Source organism: Gopherus evgoodei, chromosome 6, assembly GCF_007399415.2.
Source record: "Gopherus evgoodei ecotype Sinaloan lineage chromosome 6, rGopEvg1_v1.p, whole genome shotgun sequence".
NCBI classification, from domain to species: domain Eukaryota; kingdom Metazoa; phylum Chordata; order Testudines; family Testudinidae; genus Gopherus; species Gopherus evgoodei.
In genome coordinates this window covers 124,300,439-124,319,635 of record NC_044327.1, presented here as the reverse complement: position 1 = coordinate 124,319,635, position 19,197 = coordinate 124,300,439, and the positions used below count along the sequence as shown (strand labels likewise).

General features: G+C 46.4%; 1 protein-coding gene across 1 annotated transcript in view; it reads right to left on the bottom strand.

The window, feature by feature from the left end:
• PSTPIP2 (proline-serine-threonine phosphatase interacting protein 2) overlaps positions 1-19,197 on the bottom strand; it is a 62,089-nt gene that overhangs the window by 27,150 nt on the left and 15,742 nt on the right. Inside the window, exon 3 of the mRNA XM_030567989.1 lies at positions 11,109-11,209. Within this exon, the coding sequence (XP_030423849.1) occupies positions 11,109-11,209 (101 nt within the window). The remainder of the gene's footprint in view (positions 1-11,108; positions 11,210-19,197) is intronic.

Sequence of the window (19,197 nt, the reverse complement as noted above, 5' to 3'; positions counted from 1 at the left end):
GCCAAAGCTGTGGCCTTACAATATCTGTCATCTTTAATATCCTCTTGAAAGCAAAGTCTAAAACCATCAGGAAACCCCAGTCTGATGGGTACCACACAGTGACCAAGGTGTTCATGAAGAACTACGTGTACAGAGGGCTAAGTATCAGATTTGTCTTCAGACTCACTTCTGCAATAATCTTCCCCTGAAAAGACAGTACAATGAAAACCTGCTGCAGCTGTGATAGTAAATATAAGGAAGAGGGGGAGCTGAAGCAGAATGACTCACAGAAGTTAATTGGAACAATGATGTGTATGATACAGACCTGCAAAAAGTCTATCTTATTACAGCGGCCAGGCGGGGCTGATGAATTGGAGAATGAGGAGAAACACTAACTAACACCAAGAACAACTCTGTTATCCTTCGGTACACAGAGTAACACTTTCTGCCTCTAAATCATCAAGTTTGACTGCAGATTGGGTTAGTAGTGAAAGAGAGCTGTTACTATCTGACCACCATTTGGTGGCCTATGTGAAATGGATCTCAGATTTCCATTCCAACGTGCTGGAGGACTGTATCGGGAATCACTTTCTGTTCCAGAAGGTGAAGGATGCAACCAGGGGGACTGCCATTTTAGACTGGATTCTAACCAACAAGCAGGAATTGGTAACATGGGTTCCATGGGAAGAAAATATACAGGAAAAAAAGCTCAAGAGCGCTTGCAGTTCCTCAAGAAAAACAACATTAAAGGCACAACTGCAGACTATTCTGATAAAAAAGAAAGAGGAAGAATAGTAAGAGGCCAATATGGCACCATCAGGAGCTCTTTAATGACCTGAAAAATCAAAAAAGAATCCTACAAAAAGTGGAAGCATAGACAAATTGCTAAGGAGGGGTACAAAAGACCAGCATAAGCAAGTAGGAAAAAAATCCAAAAGGCTAAGGCACAAAAGGAATTATACCTACCAAGGGACAGAAAAGGCAATAAGAAGAAGTTCTATAAACACATTAGGAGCAAAAGAAAGATGAAGGAAAGTGTAGGTCCTCTACCTAGTGGGGAAGGAGAGCAAATAACTGATCACCTCAGCAAGAAAGTGGAGGGGTTTAATGCCTATTTTGCTTCAGTCTTCACCAAAAGGGTTAATAGTGACCAGATACTTAACACAACATTAACAACAAAGGGGAAGGAATGCAAGCCAAACTAGGGAAAGAACAGGTTAAAGAATATTTAGCCATGTTAGATGTATTCAAGTCAGCGGGGCCTGATGAAATTCATCCTAAGGTAAATGAGGGCATGTCTACACTACAAACTTAAGTCAACCTAACAGACGTTGACTTACAGCCACTGCAGTAATTACTGCAGTGGTTCACATCCACTACCCTCCCCTCTGTCGGTGGTGCACGTCCTCACCAGGAGCACTTCCATTGACTTAAAAGGGCCAGTGTGGGGGGCTGAGGGCCCTGACTCTCAGCTCCGTGCAGAGCTTCCTGCTGGGAGCTTGGCTTCCTGGACCCTGCTCCCTGAACTATCTTTGAAAACTCCTCGAGATTAGATGTGGTCCCAGGAGAGTAGGGACAGGTCTACACCATGAATTTATATAAGTATAACTATATTGCTCAGAGCGGTGAAAAATCCACACCCGAGAGAGGCAATTAGACCGACCTCACCCCCAATGTACACAGCGCTATGTCAACGGAAGAGTTTCTCCCGTCAAGGTAGCTACCGCTTCTTTCAGAGATGGATTAACTATGAGGATGGGAGAAGTTCTCCCATTGGCATAGTAGCATATTCTGTTAAGTGTCAACATAGAATCATAGAACTGGAAGGGGCCTCGAGAGATCATCTAGTCCAGGCCCCTTCACCCCTGGCAGGACTAAGGATTATCTAGACCAGTGGTCCCCAACCTTTTTCATCTGGCGGGTGCCAGATGACGAGCCACAGAGGACCATGGTGGCGGATGAGCATCCGCCGAAATGTCGCCAACAAGTGGCATCATCCAGAGGCGTCGCTGCCAAAATTCGATGGTATTTCGGCGGATGGTCATCCTCTGGCCAGCACACAGGTGCATTTATATGCCCCAGTGGGTGTCATAGCGCCTGTGGGCACCGCGTTGGGGACCACTGATCTAGACCTTTCCTGACAGGTGTTTGTCTAACCTGCTCTTAAAAGTCTCCAATGAGGGAGATTCCACAACCTCCCTAGGCAATTTATTCCACGGCTTAATCACTCTGACCATTAGGAATTTTCTCCTAATGTCCAACCTAAACCTCCCTTGCTGCAATTTAAGATTGTTGCTTCTTGTCCTATTCTCAGAGGTTAAGAAGAACAATTTTTCTTCCTCCTCCTTGTAACAACCTTTTACATACTTGAATACAGTTATCATGTCCCCTCTCGTAGGGTGACCAGACAGCAAGTGTGAAAAATCAGGACGGGGTGGGGGGTAAAAGGAGCCTATATAAGAAAAAGACCTCAAAATCAAGACTGGGACATTTGGTCATCCTACCTCTCAGTCATCTTTTTTTCAAGACTAAACAAACCCAATTTTTTCCAACCTTTCCTCCCAGGTCATGTTTTCTAAACTTTTAATCATTTTTGTCGCTCTTCTCTGGAACACACCCCGGAGAAGGGCAAATATAGACCCTGTCTTTAAAAGGGGAAGCGAAGAGGACCTGGGGAATTACCAATCAGTCAGCCTAACTTCCATAACAGGAAAGATACTGGGACAAATTATTGAACAATCCATTGGTAAACACCCAGAAATAACAGGGTTATAAAGAATAGCCAGAATGGATCTGACAAGAAAAAAATCATGCCAGACCAACCCCATTTCCACAAATTAATTATGAGTCCCCAGTTGTGAAAAGGGATACTATCCTTCTGGGGTGTAATAACAGGCATGTCATGTCGTATGTAAGACATGGCAGGTAACTGTCCTGCTCTAGTCCTCACTAGTGAGGCTTCAGCTGGCGTACCGTGTCCAATTCCGGGCACCAAGCTTTAGAAAAGATGTGGACAAATCTGAGATATTCCAGAGGAGATCAACAAAAATGATAAAAGGTTTAGAAAACGTGACCAATGAGGAAAAATTAAAAACAAACAAACAAAAACCTGAGTATATTTAGTCTTGAGAAAAGACGACTGCGAGGGGATCTGACAAGAATCTTGAAATCTGTTAAAGGCTGTTATAAAAAGGATGGTGATAATTGTCCTCCATGTCCACTGAAGATATGAGAAAAAATAATGGGTTCAATCTGCAGCAAGGGAGATTTAGGTTAGATATTAGGGAAAACTTTCTAACTCTCAGTGTAGTGAAGCTCTGGACTAGGTTTCCAAGGGAGGTTGTGGAAGCCCCATCACTGGAAGGTTTTTAAGAACAGGCTGGACAAACACCTGTCAGGGATGGTGTAATGATACTTGGTCCTGCCTCCATGCAGGTGGCTGAACTAGATGACCTTTCAAGTTTCCTTCCAGACCTACATTTCTACGTTTCTATGATTCCCAGTGGACACATGTCCCCATCACTAAAAGGCACCAGCTGGCAATTTCTTTGGCAGTCTCAGCACCAGGTCCGAGGACTGACTGGATGATAGAGGCTGAACTAATTCTTATTCCACAGATGTGGTCCTTCTAGGTCAGGTTTGAAACCTATTAGTGGGTTGAGAAAGCTCATCTTGCAACTCGACTGTACCTGGGCATAACTAGTGGAGTTTGGTCTCCAGGGTTGACCATTCAGCACCTTTTGCCAACACTCTATATTTGTGTCAAAAGAGTTAAAAAATTAAAAGATCATCTCTTCTTCTGTAGCCGTTTAATCCTAGAAGATCAAAATGCCTATTGAAGCCTCACACCTCAAGGAGGGCGGCGTTAGATCCATCTTCTAGATGATGAAACTGAGACAAGAAAGATTTACGTGATTTACCCAAGGTCACACCACAAGTAAGTGTCAGGAACAGAAACAAAAAGACCTAATTTGGTCCCTTGCTTTAAGCATTAGAACATGCTGCTTCTCCTGCACACTCGAGCGCAATGACACCAAGTTGCATGATGCCAAAAAGTGCCTGCTGAATAGCCCGTAAAAAAAAAATAATACACTGTTCCGCAAAGTGCATGTATACTTCGAAGTACAACCTTAAGGGCTTCTAATTCAGCAAACACAAGACCAATATCCCCAGTGTAGTTGAGTAAAGGGTGCCCCAGCCATAGCTACCAACACTCACCCTGAAAAAATTTAAGGAAAAAAAAAACTTTCTACTGGCACTATTCCAATTTAAAAAAAAAAAAAAAACCTGAAACAGTCAAACACAAAAATTGGCCCTAAAATTCCCGATTGCCAATTAGAAAGTCATGAGAGCCCCTGGAAAATAAAGAGCAACCATTCCGAAGCAATTTCTGGAGTCACACACCTCCAGTTTATGGGCACACGTGCCAGGCTTCAGAGATGCCGTCACGTCAGTCAACAAAACAAGAATGGCCATAAATCCAGATTACATGTTCAAAGTACTCCTGAGCTGCTGGTGTAAGGAACATTTTTAGTTTGCTTTGGTGGATCGAGGTTGAAACACGTCACAAAGCCACAGGGCAAGACTATAGTGAGAATAGTTCCAAGTAGGCTTTTTTGCCCCCTCTCCCTTCCAATGTTTTCCATAAAATGCCAGCTGCCCATCTAGCCTAACTTGAGAGGAAGGCTGGCTTAGAGGTTAGGGCATCATTCCAAGACCTGGGTTCAATTCCTTGCTCCACCACTTGCTTCCTGTGGGACCCTGAGAAGTTGCCTCAGTTCCCCATGGGGAACATGAAAATAGAGAAAACAGTCCCTCCTCGCTTCACATGAGTGTTGAGGGGCTACACACATTGAAGAGTCATTGATTCCAAGGCCAGAAGTGACCACCTAGTCTGACCTCCTGTGTAACACAGGCTCCAGAACTGCCCCCAAAATACTTCCTTGAGCAGCTCTCTGAGGAAAAACATCCAGCAATCACTGTAGCATCTGAGCACCTCACAATGGGGGGTGTGGGGCACATAAGGTACCATAGATTGAACTCCCCATGCCCAGAAACCTCCCACTAACTTCAATAGTAGTTACAGGCATGTAATGGCTGCAGAATTGAACAGAGGCTTGGGAACTGACATTAAATGTGAGTGGCAGAGGATTTCAAGCACAACACACACATAGGGTGATCAGATAGCAAGTGTAAAAAAAATCAGGACAGGGAGGTGGGGGCTAATAGGCACCTATATAGGACAAAGCCCCAAATATCGGGACTGACCCTGTAAATTTGGGATATTGGGTCACCCTACACACACGGTACCAAAGGCAGCATAAAAATGCACGTTGCATATAGTTCAACATGAGAGATATTTACATCGTCTGTGGACAGTGAAAGACGGAAAAACCCAGATGTGGAACAGCAGATCAAAATATTACTGACTCATTTCCTAGTCATGACTAACTAGGCGTTGTGGCAAATTGCTGGTACTATTATGCTGGGTCTCATGCTTTCTCTTCTTTGGGCGCGGGGTTCAGGGCGCCATTTCTTGCTCCTGAATTGGAATATTAATTGCCCCACTAGTGTCCTTGAGGAAGGGAGTGGAGAGGGAGGGACCTGGGCCCGCCCTCTACTCCAGGTCCCAGCCCAGGGGCCCTGAGGATAGTGGTGAACCACTTGAATTGGCGGTTCCTTCCCCTGGGCTACTTCCCTCTCCTGCCCTTCACCTTGGGGGGGGCTTCCTGCCCTCCCTCTGCACAAGCCAGGTGCCCCTTTACCTAGGGTCTTGGACTTCTTAGCCCACTGCAGCACTCCTCCAAACTTTCCTCTGCTTCTCTTCAAACTGTTCTCTGCTTCAATACCATTCCTTTCTGCTCCAACTCCCACACTGTCTGATTGAAGTAGGGGTTTTTATCACGTGACTGACTGCAGGCACTCTAATTGACTTCAGGTGCTCTAATTAATCTATAGCAAACTTTCTTCCCCTTCTTCTAACACTCTTCTGCTGCCCTCTGGCCATGCTGTATCACATATCCTCCCTCCCTGCTCAACACCATGGGGTTGGGCTACTTGGGACGAGAGGCAGTGTTGTCGTGATAGGCCATCAACATTGCCATGTTGGCTTCCAGCCCTATGCTGTACCCGGAAATGGAAGGGCTGCAGGGATAGGAACCACCTAGTCACTCTTGCGTTCTTCTCCTTGTTCCTGTGCATCCACTGGAGTGAGGCGTGGTCTGTCACGAGGGTAAACCGCCACCCCAGTAGATAGTAGCGGAGAGTCTCCATAGCCCATTTTACCGCCAGACATTCCTCTTCAACAACAGTGTACTTTTGTTCCCTGGGGAGGAGTTTCCGGCTGAGGTACAAGATTGGGTGTTCCTCCTCCCCGACCATCTGGGAAAGGACAGCTCCAAGCCCTACCTCTGAGGCATCTGTTTGTAGGATGAATTCCTTCTCAAAGTCTGGGGCTATGAGTACTGGATGGCAGCATAGAGCTGTCCTTAAATCTGCAAATGTTTCTTCTGTTGTATCCACTTTACTATCTCGGGGCCCCGAGCTTTTATCAGATCCGTCAATGGCCCTGCTCTTGTGGCGAAATGAGGGATGAATCTCCAATAGTATCCTACTATCCCTAGAAATGCTCTGACCTGCTTTTTGCGGACTGATCGAGGCCAACCTTGTATTGCCTCCACTTTGTTCCATTGGGGTTTCACCAAACCTCTCCCTACTACATACCCGAGGTATCTGGCCTCAGCTAGTCCTATCACGCACTTCAGAGGGTTAGCAGTGAGACCGGCCTTTCACAGGGCGTCCAGCACTGCTTCTACTTTTCCTAAGTGCATTTCCCAGTCAGGGCTATGGATGACTATGTCGTCTAGATAGGCAGTGGCATACTTGGCATGGGGTCATAGTAACTTATCCATAGGTCATTGGAATGTTGCAGGGGCCCCATGGAGTCCGAAAGGGAGGACAGTGTATTGAAACAGGCCATCGGCTGTAGAGAAGGCAGTCTCTTCCTTGGCATCCTTGGCCAGGGGAATTTGCCAATATCCTTTGGTCAGGTCCAGAGTGGTTAGGCATCGGGCCTTGCCTAACTGATCAACTAGCTCGTCAATGCGTGGTATCGGGTAGGCATCGAAGTGGGATACTTCATTCAATTTCCGGAAGTCATTGCAAAATCTCAGGGTGCCATCAGGCTTGGGGACTAGGACAATCGGGCTGGACCACTGGCTGTGGGATTCTTCAATAACCCCGAGTTCCAGCATCTTCTTCACTTCCATCCTAATTTCTTTCCTTTTAGCTTCCGGTATTTGGTACGGTCTTATTGTCACCCTTATTCCGGGGCTGGTGACAATATGATGTTGGACCAGTATCGTACGGCCCGGTTGTGTCCAGAACAGGTCCTGGTTCCGGTGGATCATCTCAATGACCTCTGTTCATTGTTCTGGGGTTAATTCAGGAGATATCTTTACCTGCCCCTGTGGATCATCTATCTGGGGTGGAGCTCCTCAAATGAGCAGACACGTCTCTCGGTCATGCCAGGGCTTCAGTAAGTTGACGTGGTAGATTTGCTCTGGCTTTCGGAAGTCTGGTTGTCTGACTTTATAGTCCACCTCCCCAGTGTCTTCCACTATCTCATGTGGTCCATGCCAGCTGGCTAGGAGTTTGCTTTCTGCTGTCGGCACTAGCACCATCACCCGTTCCCCCAGCTGAAATCTGCATACTTTTGCCCGATGGTTGTAATATGTCCACTGGGCCTCTTAGGCTTTTTCCAAATGTTCTCGTACTATAGGGGTTACTCGAGTTATTCACTCTCTCATCTGTGTCATGTGCTCAATGACATTCTTTCCTGGGTTGGGCTGTTCTTTCCAATCTTCCTTGGCGATATCTAATATCCCGCGTGGGTGGCGTCCGTATAGTAGTTCAAAGGGAGAGAAACCGGTGGACGCCTGGGGGACTTCCCGTATAGCAAACATTAGATACGGTAGAAGGGTATCCCAGTCTTTTCCATCCTGTGCTACCACCTTCCGGATCATACTTTTAAGAGTACGATTAAACCGCTCGACCAGTCCATCTGTTTGTGGATGGAAGACTGACGTTCGTATGGCCTGAATGCAGAGTAGGGCACATAAGTCCTTCATTGATTTTGACATGAATGGAGTTCCTTGGTCTGTCAGGATCTCCTTAGGGATGCCCACTCTGGCAAAAACCTGTAGTAGTTCTTTTGCTATTGCCTTGGATGTGGGGTTTCTTAAAGGAATGGCCTCTGGATACCGCATGGCGTAGTCAAGGATGACTAGTATGTTTCGGTGGCCCCGTGCCGATCTTTCCAGTGGGCTCACTATGTCCATGGCTATCCTCCTGAAAGGGACTTCAATAATAGGCAAAGGTACTAATGGGGCTTGCAAGTAAGGTTGGGGGCTATGCAACTGGCATTCAGGGCAGGAGGCACAATAGCGCTGGACTTCTGCGCGTATCCCTGGCCAATAAAACCTTCTTAGGTGTCTTGTCTACTCCTAGATATCCCCCAAATAGATGACTATGAGCTAACTCGAGTACTGCCCTTGTGTGTTTCCGTGGGACTAAGAGTTGCTCTACTTCTTCCCCTCATATTTGCTCTATCCTGTACAAGAGATCGTGTTTGAGCACATAATATGGCCTTGGGCCTTTGATCTTTCCTTCCACAGGTACACCATTTACTTCCACTACCTCCTCCCTCACATTCGCATATAGCGGATCATTGGCCTGGTCCTGCCCAAAATTCTCACGTGCGGTACCGATCTGACCTAATTCTAGGGGGCCTATTTCTACTCTTCCCCCCTGGGTTGCTTCCACTTGGGCTAGGAACCGCCTCCGAGTCCTCCCTGGCCTGAATTATCTCCTGGCCTCCTGAGCAGGTTCGCCTACCCACAAGGGAAGTTTTTTGATTCTCTGCTAGAATCCTGGCCCCTAATCTTTTACCTGCCCTCTTTCTCGCCTAGACTTTCGGGGTTCCCCAGGGGATGAGAATAACTCTGGAGCAAATTCGGCAAACATTGGGGTGAGGCTATCTGTAGGTGCCTCCGTCTCAGCCTGGGGGTTGCTACCCTCCCCTGCCTCTATTGAGATAAGTAAGCTCTCAAACTCGGGGAAGTCCCTACCAATTAAGACAGGGTAAGGGAGCTTGGGGACCACCCCTGCAGTCACCCTGGTAGTATTCCCCTGGATCTCAATCTGCACCGGGATTGTGGGGTAAAAATTCACGGTGCCATGAAAGCATGTTACCCCTGTGTTTTTGGCCTGGGTTAGTTGGTCTCACCCCACCAACTTCCCCGAGACCAGCTTGACAGCACTCCCAGAATCTATTAATGCTATGGTCTTAATACCATTCATTTTTACTCATCTTGTATACCCATGTGAGGTCATTCTGACCCCTACCAGGTCGATTAGGCCACATTGCTCCCTGTAATCCCCCAGATTACACTGCATAGGTTCTTTCTTGTTGGGGCATTGGGCTGCTATATGCCCCAATTCCTCACACTCATAACACTGCCCCCTTATTCTGATTGTCACCCTCTGCCTGGGTCTATTTGGCCGGCCCCCACCTCTCTTCCCAAACCCTCGAGTCCCTTCTTGGCCTCAGGCCATTCCTCGGTGTCTTTCCTCCCTGTTACAGTTCTCCTATAGTTCTCGACAGTCCAGGGCCTTGGGTTTGGGGTTGGCTTCCTGGATTGCCGTGTCTCCCCGCCTGGGGTCTGGAACAGTTCACGGGCTGCCAGCTGTCTTTCCACGAGGGAGACCGACTCATCATAGGTGGAGGGGTCATTCTGGCCAACCCAAGTCCAGAGACCTGGTGGTAGCCCCCACATATACCGGTCCAGTACCAGGACCTCCATCATCTTCTCAGAGCTGAGGGCCTCAGGGCGCAGCCATTTCCGGGTCAGGTGGATCAGGTCAAACAATTGTGATCAGGGTGTCTTGTCCTCCGTATACTGCCATTCATGGAACCCCTGGGCTCGCAATGCCGTCGTTACTCCGGATCTGGCCAGGATCTCTGCCTTCAGCTGGGAGTAATCTGCTGCAGTTTCTGCAACTATATCGTAGACGACCTTCTGGGCCTCCCCCACACAGGAATGGGGCAAGGATACCAGACCACTGATCTCGGGGCCAGGCCTCCCGCAGGGCTGCTCTTTCAAAAGCCAGGAGGTATGTCTCCACATCATCCTCCCATGTCATTTTCTGTAGGCAATGGCTGGTCCGTATGGTCCGGGTCCCTTCACAGTTGCGGTTCAGTTCCATAAGGGCGTTCACCAGGTTCACCAGGTCTTTCAGCAGGGCTCGGTCCTGGGCAGCCTGACTCATCAACAGATGATTAGTCTCCTGCTGCATCTGAGTTGCCTCCTGTTGGGCGGTTGCTTGGACCCAGGTAGCCTCCTGCTGGGCCGCGGCGGCTTGTATTAGGGCCCTGACCATGTCATCCATCTTAAGGATGAGAGGGTTTTGCCTAACCCTGGTTTAGGTCCCCAGCGCGCCAATCCCAGTCCTGACACCACGTATGGCAAATTGCTGGCACTATTATGATGGGTCTCGCGCCTTCTCTTCTTTGGGGGGGGGGGGTTCAGGGCATCATTTCTTGCCCCTGAATTGGAATATTAATTGCCCCACTAGTATCCTTGAGGAGGGGAGTGGAGAGGGAGGGATCTGGGCCTGCCCTCTACTCCAGGTCCCAGCCCAGGAGCCCTGAGGATAGTGGTGAACCACTTGAACTGGCGGTTCCCTCTCCTGCCCTTCAGCTTGTGGGGGGCTTCCTGCCCTCCCTCTGTACAAGCCAGGTGCCCCTTTACCTAGGGTCTTGGACTTCTTAGCCCATCGCAGCACTTCTCCAAACTGTCCTCTGCTTCCCTTCAAACTATTCTCTGCTCCAACTCCTTCAAACTGTTCTCTGTTCCAATACCAATCCTTTCTGCTCCAACTCCCACACTGTCTGATTGAAGCAGGGGTTTTTATCATGTGACTGACTGCTGGTGCTCTAATTGGCGTCAGGTGCTCTAGTTAATCTATAACAAACTTTCTTCCCCTTACAGGGAATAAGGCTCCCTTCTAACACTCTCCTGCTGCCCTCTGGCCATGCTGTACCACAGCGTTTAGAGAAAGCTCTGTACCTTTCCTTCAGAAAGTCTTCAAATTCCTTGCAGTTCTTCCTGCCATCATTCAGATGTTGAACGATGCTGTCGTAGCCAACTGTGCTCGTCAAATCGGTACTCTGCAAGCACAAATAAAAAACATGTCACATGGGCATCAAGACAGATCATTGTCAACATCATCCCCTCCAATTGGAGTTTAAGATGCTCACAGTTTAGCCATTTCTAATATTTAGTTTCCTTTCCAACATTTTTTCTCCTGTGTCTGAAGAATATATAAAATGAGATCCCTTCATTCTGGACTGGAGGAGGTCTCAGTTTGAGAAAACCTAGGACAATGGATCTATGCTGGCTTTCAGGAAAACATAACAGCCAGGCTTAAATACTACAGAGATCTAGTGCAGAGTCTTGCATAATAGGGCCCTGATCTTGACTGAGATTTGTAGGTGCCCCTGGAGTATAAATCATAGAAACATTCTCAACTCATGAAGATGACACCTCTAATTATCTAAGGTAATTATATGGCCACCATCACATACCTATCTCAGTGCCTCATGCTCTTTAATGTATATGCCCTCACAGAACCCGAGTAAAGGAAAGCAGTGCTATTACACCCCTTTTACATACAGGGACCCAAGGCTTAGGCAGACTAAGGGAACTTGCCCAAGGTCACACAAAAAGTTTGTGACAGAGCAGGCATCGAACCAGACTTTCCCATGGCCCAGGTTAGTGCTTTAAGCACCAAACTGTCCTTCCTCTACATAAGAAGCCTGAAGCAGATGCCGCAAGCTACATGTGAATGGAAGATGTCGCCAGCTGAAAGAAAAGCTCTGTGTTGTGTGCGTGAGAGTTTAACCTGGTTGAGAAGTGGCAAACGTATGGGCAGAGAGCATATCAACAAAAGCGGTAGGAAAACGAAGCAGTGGTAGGGATAGGTGTGCAGCTTGCAGAAAGGAACTGGAAGCCAGAGTCAAACAGATAACAGAAAGCCTAAGTGAAAAGAGGAATAACGTTAGGACTAAGATTCAGGAAATGGTTCAAAACCAAGATGGCCGGAGATCATTGAAGGGGAGGGGGATTTCTGGAGGGTTTGTACACAAGTGCAAGAGGCAGGACAGAGAAATAGGAGAAGTTGCAGCAGCACTGTCAGCGCGCAGCAAGGATTTCAGCACTGCAGAAATAACCACTGTATGTCAAGGAAGTTAAAGTCGGTGGCTAGAGAGCGAGGAATCCCATGTCAATCTGGTGAACACTAGGGCTGAAACAGCAGGAGGGCCCATGAGACTCTGTATGAGTTTAAAGTGGCCTGCAACCAGAGGCGGATCCCCAGCTGCCCTGTCCCATGCCATCTACAGGCACACCTTTGAATGCAAGTATCCCCTACCTGTGCCAGGCAACTGTAAGCAGATGCAATGAGACTCATCGTGCAGAGGGAGAGCTTTAGCGAACGTGGGATTTCAACATGGTCCTGGCTAGCTGAGTGATAAGACTGCACAGTGTCTATGGCCAGCACCGGTGGGAACAAAGCAGATTTATAAGCCTGTGGCTGCACACCCTGATGGCATGGCATAATGCAGCAATAACTCTGCCTCTGGTTCCCTCCGAGCCTTTCACTGTTCCACTCTGCCTCCAACACCTTCCGGGCTGAGGGGACTTACCCTCCAGCTAGATCATGTAAAAGTTCCACTCCTCTTCAGATACCCAAAGGCTAAAATAATCACAAAGAAATATGTTTTTCCCTTCACCCAGGAAGGCCTCAATAGGCAGCAGCCTTCCCCGGTTCCTGGCTCCAGCCAGCCATTTCTCCCACAGTCAGAGTTCAAGATCTGCTCCCTATCCCAGCCAGACAGCAATTGAACCGGGCTCTCCCTTTTTAGCTCCTCTCTCAAAGCCTGACACCTCGATGTGGTGTAGAGTGGGACTGCCTGGGCTCCGAGCAGCCCGTTAAGCCTTTCCTGATTTGTCTGGGGTTTGTACATCCCATCACAAAGCCATTTTACAAAAGACCTTATAGATGGGTTTCTACCCAGTCGATTTTGGCCAGTAAAATAGCATTTGCATCAAGCTAGGAATTTAAACCCAGGCTTCCTACCTCCCAAGTGAGTAGCCACCAAGCTATGGAGCTATTCTGGGATTTATGCTTTGTCTCTCTACCTTGAAAAACTTTAAAAGGTCTATTTTATCCTAAGGTGGAATGAAGAGAGGGGAGATATTTCCCACCCAGTTCTATTCAGCCTACATTTCATCTCATTACACTTATTTAGGAAATGACACACAGGGATATAAAACAATTCCTCTCCATACCAACACTGATTCTGTAGATGCCATTCAAATGGCCTTGGTGCAGTTACTGTCCCTCTAGCATAGAAGGGAGGTGAGCAACCTCCTACAAGGACCAGCACAAATATTGCACTACAAGTTAGCTGGAAAGAAACATTTACGTGGCAAGCAACTGAGATTTCCTTTCCCTCAGCCTCTAAGTCATTTTTAGAGCTGGTCAAGAATTTGCCATTGGTCCAACAAAAAATGCTCTTTTCACAAAATTTTTGATTTTCCATCAAAAAGATCAAAATGATGGCCTCCCTGGAAGGCTCTTGTTAATTTCAATCAGGGATTGAAATTGACAAGAGCCTTTCAGAAAGGGAGCTGTGAAGAAAAAAAATTCTACTTGGGTTTTCCCAAAGTACAATATTTCTGGAAATCCCTTCCTGTGAACAATTTTGGATTTTTTTGTCCCAATTCAGAATGATTATTTCCCTAAAAAATGTGAATTTTTTTTTGCAGGGAGGGATTTCCATTTCCCAGCCACCTCTAATGTAATGAAGCTCCAACGATCTTGGAATCAAGTAGCCCTAAGATCAAATCCTGAGCTACAACTGTGAGAGAAGTGTTCGAACAGCTGATAGATGAGACATAAACACAACTGCCTTCTTTTACCACACAGATTCCCATCAAGTCAATAGGCAAATTGGGAGTTGGCATTAATTTTATTGTGTGATGAATGGGCATGACCAAACCTTATGCTCTGACATTGTTTTGTCAGTATCCCAGAGAATCTTTAAAGAGTCCCCATTACGTGCTCTTGTGATTTAATATCACTAATTTTTTTGATATTGCTAATATTCAGTTTCATTAGCAATAACAGATGTGACAGACAGGCAGAGTTGTCAGAAAGAAATCTTTATTGACCATGGATAGCGGCCAGTGCTAAATGCTGAGAGGCGTGTTTGTCCAGTAGCAGCCTGGCCACCAGCTTGCATTCCTGAGCCCCTCGTGTCATGCCAGATCATTTCCTTCCTGAAACCAAACCTGTTTTTTCTTATCCCGCTCAACACATTACACTCCAGCACCTCAACATGCAGCAGCAGTCAAAAAAGCTAACAAAATACAAGGAATCATTAGGAAAAGGAGATAATAAAACAGACGCCACCACGTCAATCCATGATATGCCCACACCTTAAATACTGTGTTCAGTTCTGGTCACCCCATCTCAAAGAAGATATATTAGAATTGGAAAAGGTACAAAGATGTGTAACAAAAAATATTAGGTATGGAACAGCTTCCATATGAAAATATAAAGGACTTAGATTCAAGTATCAGAGGAGTAGTCGTGTTAGTCTGTATCCACAAAGACAACAAGGAGTCCGGTGGTGCCGGAGGAGTCTGGGGCTTGGACTGTTCATCTTAGAAAAGAGACAGCTAAGGGGGATGTGATAGAAATCTATAAAGTTGTGAATGGCACGGAGAAAGTGAATAAGGAAGTGTTGTTTACCCCTTCACGTAACAAGAACTAAGGGTCACTTGATTAAATTAATAGGCAGCAGGTTTAAAAGAAACAAAGAAATACTTGTTCACCCAGCACACAGTCAACTTGTGGAACTTGGTGGGAGTTGTTGTGAAGGCCAAAAGTATAACTGAGATCAAAAAAAGAATTAGATACATTGGTGGAGGATAGATCCACCAACAGCTAATAACTAAGATAATCAGGGACACACCCTATGCTCTAGGTGTCCCTAAACCTCGGACTGCCAGAAGCTGGGACTGGATGATAGGGGATGGATCACATGATATTACCCTGTTCTGTCCATTCCATCTGAAGCATCTGGCACTAGCCACTGTCAGAAGTCAGCAAAATAGATGGACCATTGGCTTGACCCAATATAGCCATTCTTATGAATAAAATGTTGAGATAGCAACAGCCAGCATCAAAAAGGTTTTCAAGTTTTTTCAAATCTGTTAGGCCCTTTGCTTAGACAATCAGAGGATGAGTGAATTACAGCAAGTGTTTTTAAGCTAACTTTAAACCCAACATAAGCAGCAAATTCCTCAACCATCAGGAGCAAGGGAAGCTTCCTAAAAGTGGGAGGACGAGTGCCACTCCTTCCCCCGAGGCCCTGCCCCCATGCCACCCCTTGCTCCCAAGACATCACTTCCCACTCGGTCCTCTCCACCCGCTTCCCTTCCCAGTCGCTTGCCCTTATGTCTGGTAAAAAGTGATGGGGCCAAAGTCCCCTGGAAACCCCTGTTCTGGTATCCCTGTCTTCCATATACTCTACAATCAGTGAACCAAACCCATCCCTGATGTAAACTTCAGCAGTCACTGTGGCCCTGTCTGCTCCTATTCCAGCCATGTGGGTTTCTCAGTACAAACTCAAGGAGACCAGATATTTGCTGCAGGGGCTGGAGCTGAGACAAGCAAACTTTTTCTATAAAAGCTTTACATTCTGAGCAAATCTATGTTTCAAGACTAATGAGCAGCTGTGTCATCCCTGCCCAGCAACTTTGGAAGCCTTACAATGCCTTGCTGAAGTAGCTCCCATCGGGGCCACTCACAAACAGCCTAACAGCATGCAACCCACATCCTGAGTGTTTGTGTGTAACTGCAGCCTGCCAGCCACACTTGGGTTACACTCTGGGCTCTCACCAGCTTTGGTCATACTTCAGGATGACCTCAACACACCCCCCATCTCAGATTTTCCTCCAAACAATGTATGTCCTGTATTGCCCAGCCCTCTCCTGGACAGTACAAATCTTTTGAGTCTGTTATTCCTTTAACGGACTAAGGGTATGTCTATACTACCCCCCGGATGGGCGGGCAGCAATCGAGCCAGCGGGGGGCGGGGGTCGATTTATTGCGTCTAGTCTAAACACAATAAATCGACTCCCGAGCACTCTCCCATCGACTCCTGTACTCCAGCTCCACAGGCAGGCAGAGTCGACGGGGGAGCGGCAGCAGTCGACTCACCACAGTGAAAACAGCACAGTAAGTCGATCTAAGTACGTCGACTTCAGCTACGTTATTCATGTAGCTGAAGTTGCGTGACTTAGAACGCTCTCCCCCCACCCACCCCCGGTGTAGACTGGCCTAATATGTACACAACTTGTCGCTCCAAATTGAGACACTTGAACTTGAACAGGCTGGATTAGATAAAACAATAAAACAAGTTTATTAACTACAAAGAGAGAGATTTTCAATGAGTACAAGTAACGAGGCATAGAAATCAGAAATGGCTACAAGGAAAATAAAAGATAAAACGTTTACTATACCTGACTTCAAGCCAAGTTTCTCACCACACGCTTTCAGTAGTCCTACTAACCAAACCCTGTAGGTCAGGACCCCTCCCCAAATTGTCCCATGAATGCTTTCTTTGTCCTTTCAGATGCAGTGAATGTGACGGGCAGAGAGAGAGAGAGGAGAGAAGGGGTCCCTTGGGGTGTTTTATCCATCCTTTTTATAGTTTCAGTCCCCCTCTTAAAAACATTTCCAGATGTGCACCAGGAGACAGAGTCTATGTGGAGGGATGTTCCCTGCTGGCTTTTTCTCACCTGTTTGAGCTTTGTTTGTTTCCTTTCCTGCTCGATGAGTGTGTTTGCTGCTTAAATGCAAGTTAAGCAGAGCACACATTCCATTGTTTAGGACAGACCTGTTTGTCAACCTTAGTTTGGGCAGGGCTGTGGGGTTTGGCGCGTGTTAATAACATTGTACAGGGAATTTTATAACTTCACCTACAATGTTGCCACATATATTTTACTACGACAATGTTGATCAACAAATTATGAGCTTTCAGGTGATACCTTCCAAGGCGTACACTGTACAAAGATGATTTCAGTGGTGTAGGGTGTGAATGCAAGGGTGTATTCTGTTCCACTGACCAATGAGGAAAGGTTAAAAAAAAAACTGGCCAAGTGTAGTCCTGAGGAAAGAAGACTGAGGGTAGAACTGAGAAGACTCTACAAATATGTTAAGGGCTGCTATAAATGGGATGGTGATCAATTGTCCTCCAAGTCCACTGAAGACAGGAGAAGAAATAATGGGCTTAATCTGCAGCAGAGTTTTAGGTTAGTTATTAGGAAAACCTTGAATTATAAGGATAGTTTTAAGCATTGGAAGACTTCCAGGGGCCATAGTGGAATTTCCATCATTGTTTAATCTGTTCTTAAAAACCTCCAGACACAAAAGGGGAATTTCCAATTGTGATGAGTCACCACTTCTGCAAGTGATCACTCAAAGTCGAAAAGTCAGGGCAGATTTCATTGGAACTGTTTGGGGGTAAAGCTGTGTGGTGTGTCTAAACAGATTTCAGTAGAACATCGGGCGGGAACAGAAAAACAGCAAAGGCACGACTTTAAAAACACATTAACAGTCACAAAAATATTTTTTTTCACAACGACCATTTTTTTAAAAATTGAAAACGTTTTCTGGGTTGTTGTCGTTTTTTTAAAAGAGGGATTTGTGGTCTGCAGCTTCATTTGGGAATAAGTTCTTCTCTTCAGCCTTTTATCCCACTCCTGCGTACCAGCAGGATGTCACAGTCAGGTTTGCTAAACCTTTTATCATTTTTGTTGCTCTCCTCTGAACTCTCTCCAATTTGTCCTCATCTTTCCTAAAGTGTGGTGCCCACAACAGGACACAGCTGAGGCCTTACCAGTGCCAAGTACAGGGGAACCATCACCTACTGTGTCCTACATATGACACTCCTGTTAGTACACCCCAACATATTAGCTTTTTTTTTGCAACTGCATCGCACTGTTGACTCAATTTGTGATCCACTATAACCCCTAGAACTGCCAACTAGCCAGTTATTCCTTGTCGCTGTGCATTTGATTTTCCCTTCCTAAGTGTAGTACTTCTCACTTATCTTTATTAAATTTCATCTTGTTGATTCAGACCAATTCTCTAATTTGTCGAGGTCATTTTGAATTCCAATCCTGTCCTCCACAGTGTTTGCAACTTCTCCCAGCTTGGTGTATCCATAAATATTATAAGCATACACTCCACTCCATTATCCAAGTTGTTAATGAAAATATTGAATGGCACTGGAGCCAGGACAGATCCACTAGATACATGCAACCCATCACAACGATCCAGATCAACATGCCCACAATTAGTTCTCAGGAAAGGCCCTGTGTGCCCACAAACACAAATTCATACACCTTCCCTTTTCATCTTGAGAGGCCGTTTGTGCTAGCGGTTAGCCCAAGGGATCTCAGAGGTTATAACAAATACTCAATTTGAGATACAGAACTTAACAGCCCTGCATCAGGAGCCATTATTGCCACTACACACTAATAAAACATCGCCGTTGATGGTTTCATGCAAGACCTGGATGAGTTTGGGTTCTAATCAAAGGTTAGTGAAGTCAAATTCCTCCTGGTGTCTTGGGGTGGACCCAGGCATGTAAGGGACACGCTGTGTGTGCTGACCAAAAGTTAGGCTGGCACATCATAAGGTCTATGCTACATACTGAAGGCAACTGGAATGCCATGACAATTAAGATGATAAGCTCCTGTAAGAAGACTGCAGGATATGCCCAGCATACCCTGATTACACTGCCACTGGGGACAGTCAGATAAAAGTCTGGTAACGTTGGGGTAAATCCAGAGTAACTGTCAGCTTCCAGTGGTGTTATTCAGATAACTCTATGATACTGCTTGCTACTGCCAGCAAGCTCAGGAATCCTCATCATCTGCATCCGAGCTCCATTTTCCTCTCCTGTTCGAGAATCTGGGTGATTGCTTTTCAGAGCCACGTGGGTTGAGATTTCCTGTTGTGTAAAATCTCCTCTGCAGAGAAGGATTTGCTACGGCAAGATTTTTAAATCAATTTGTC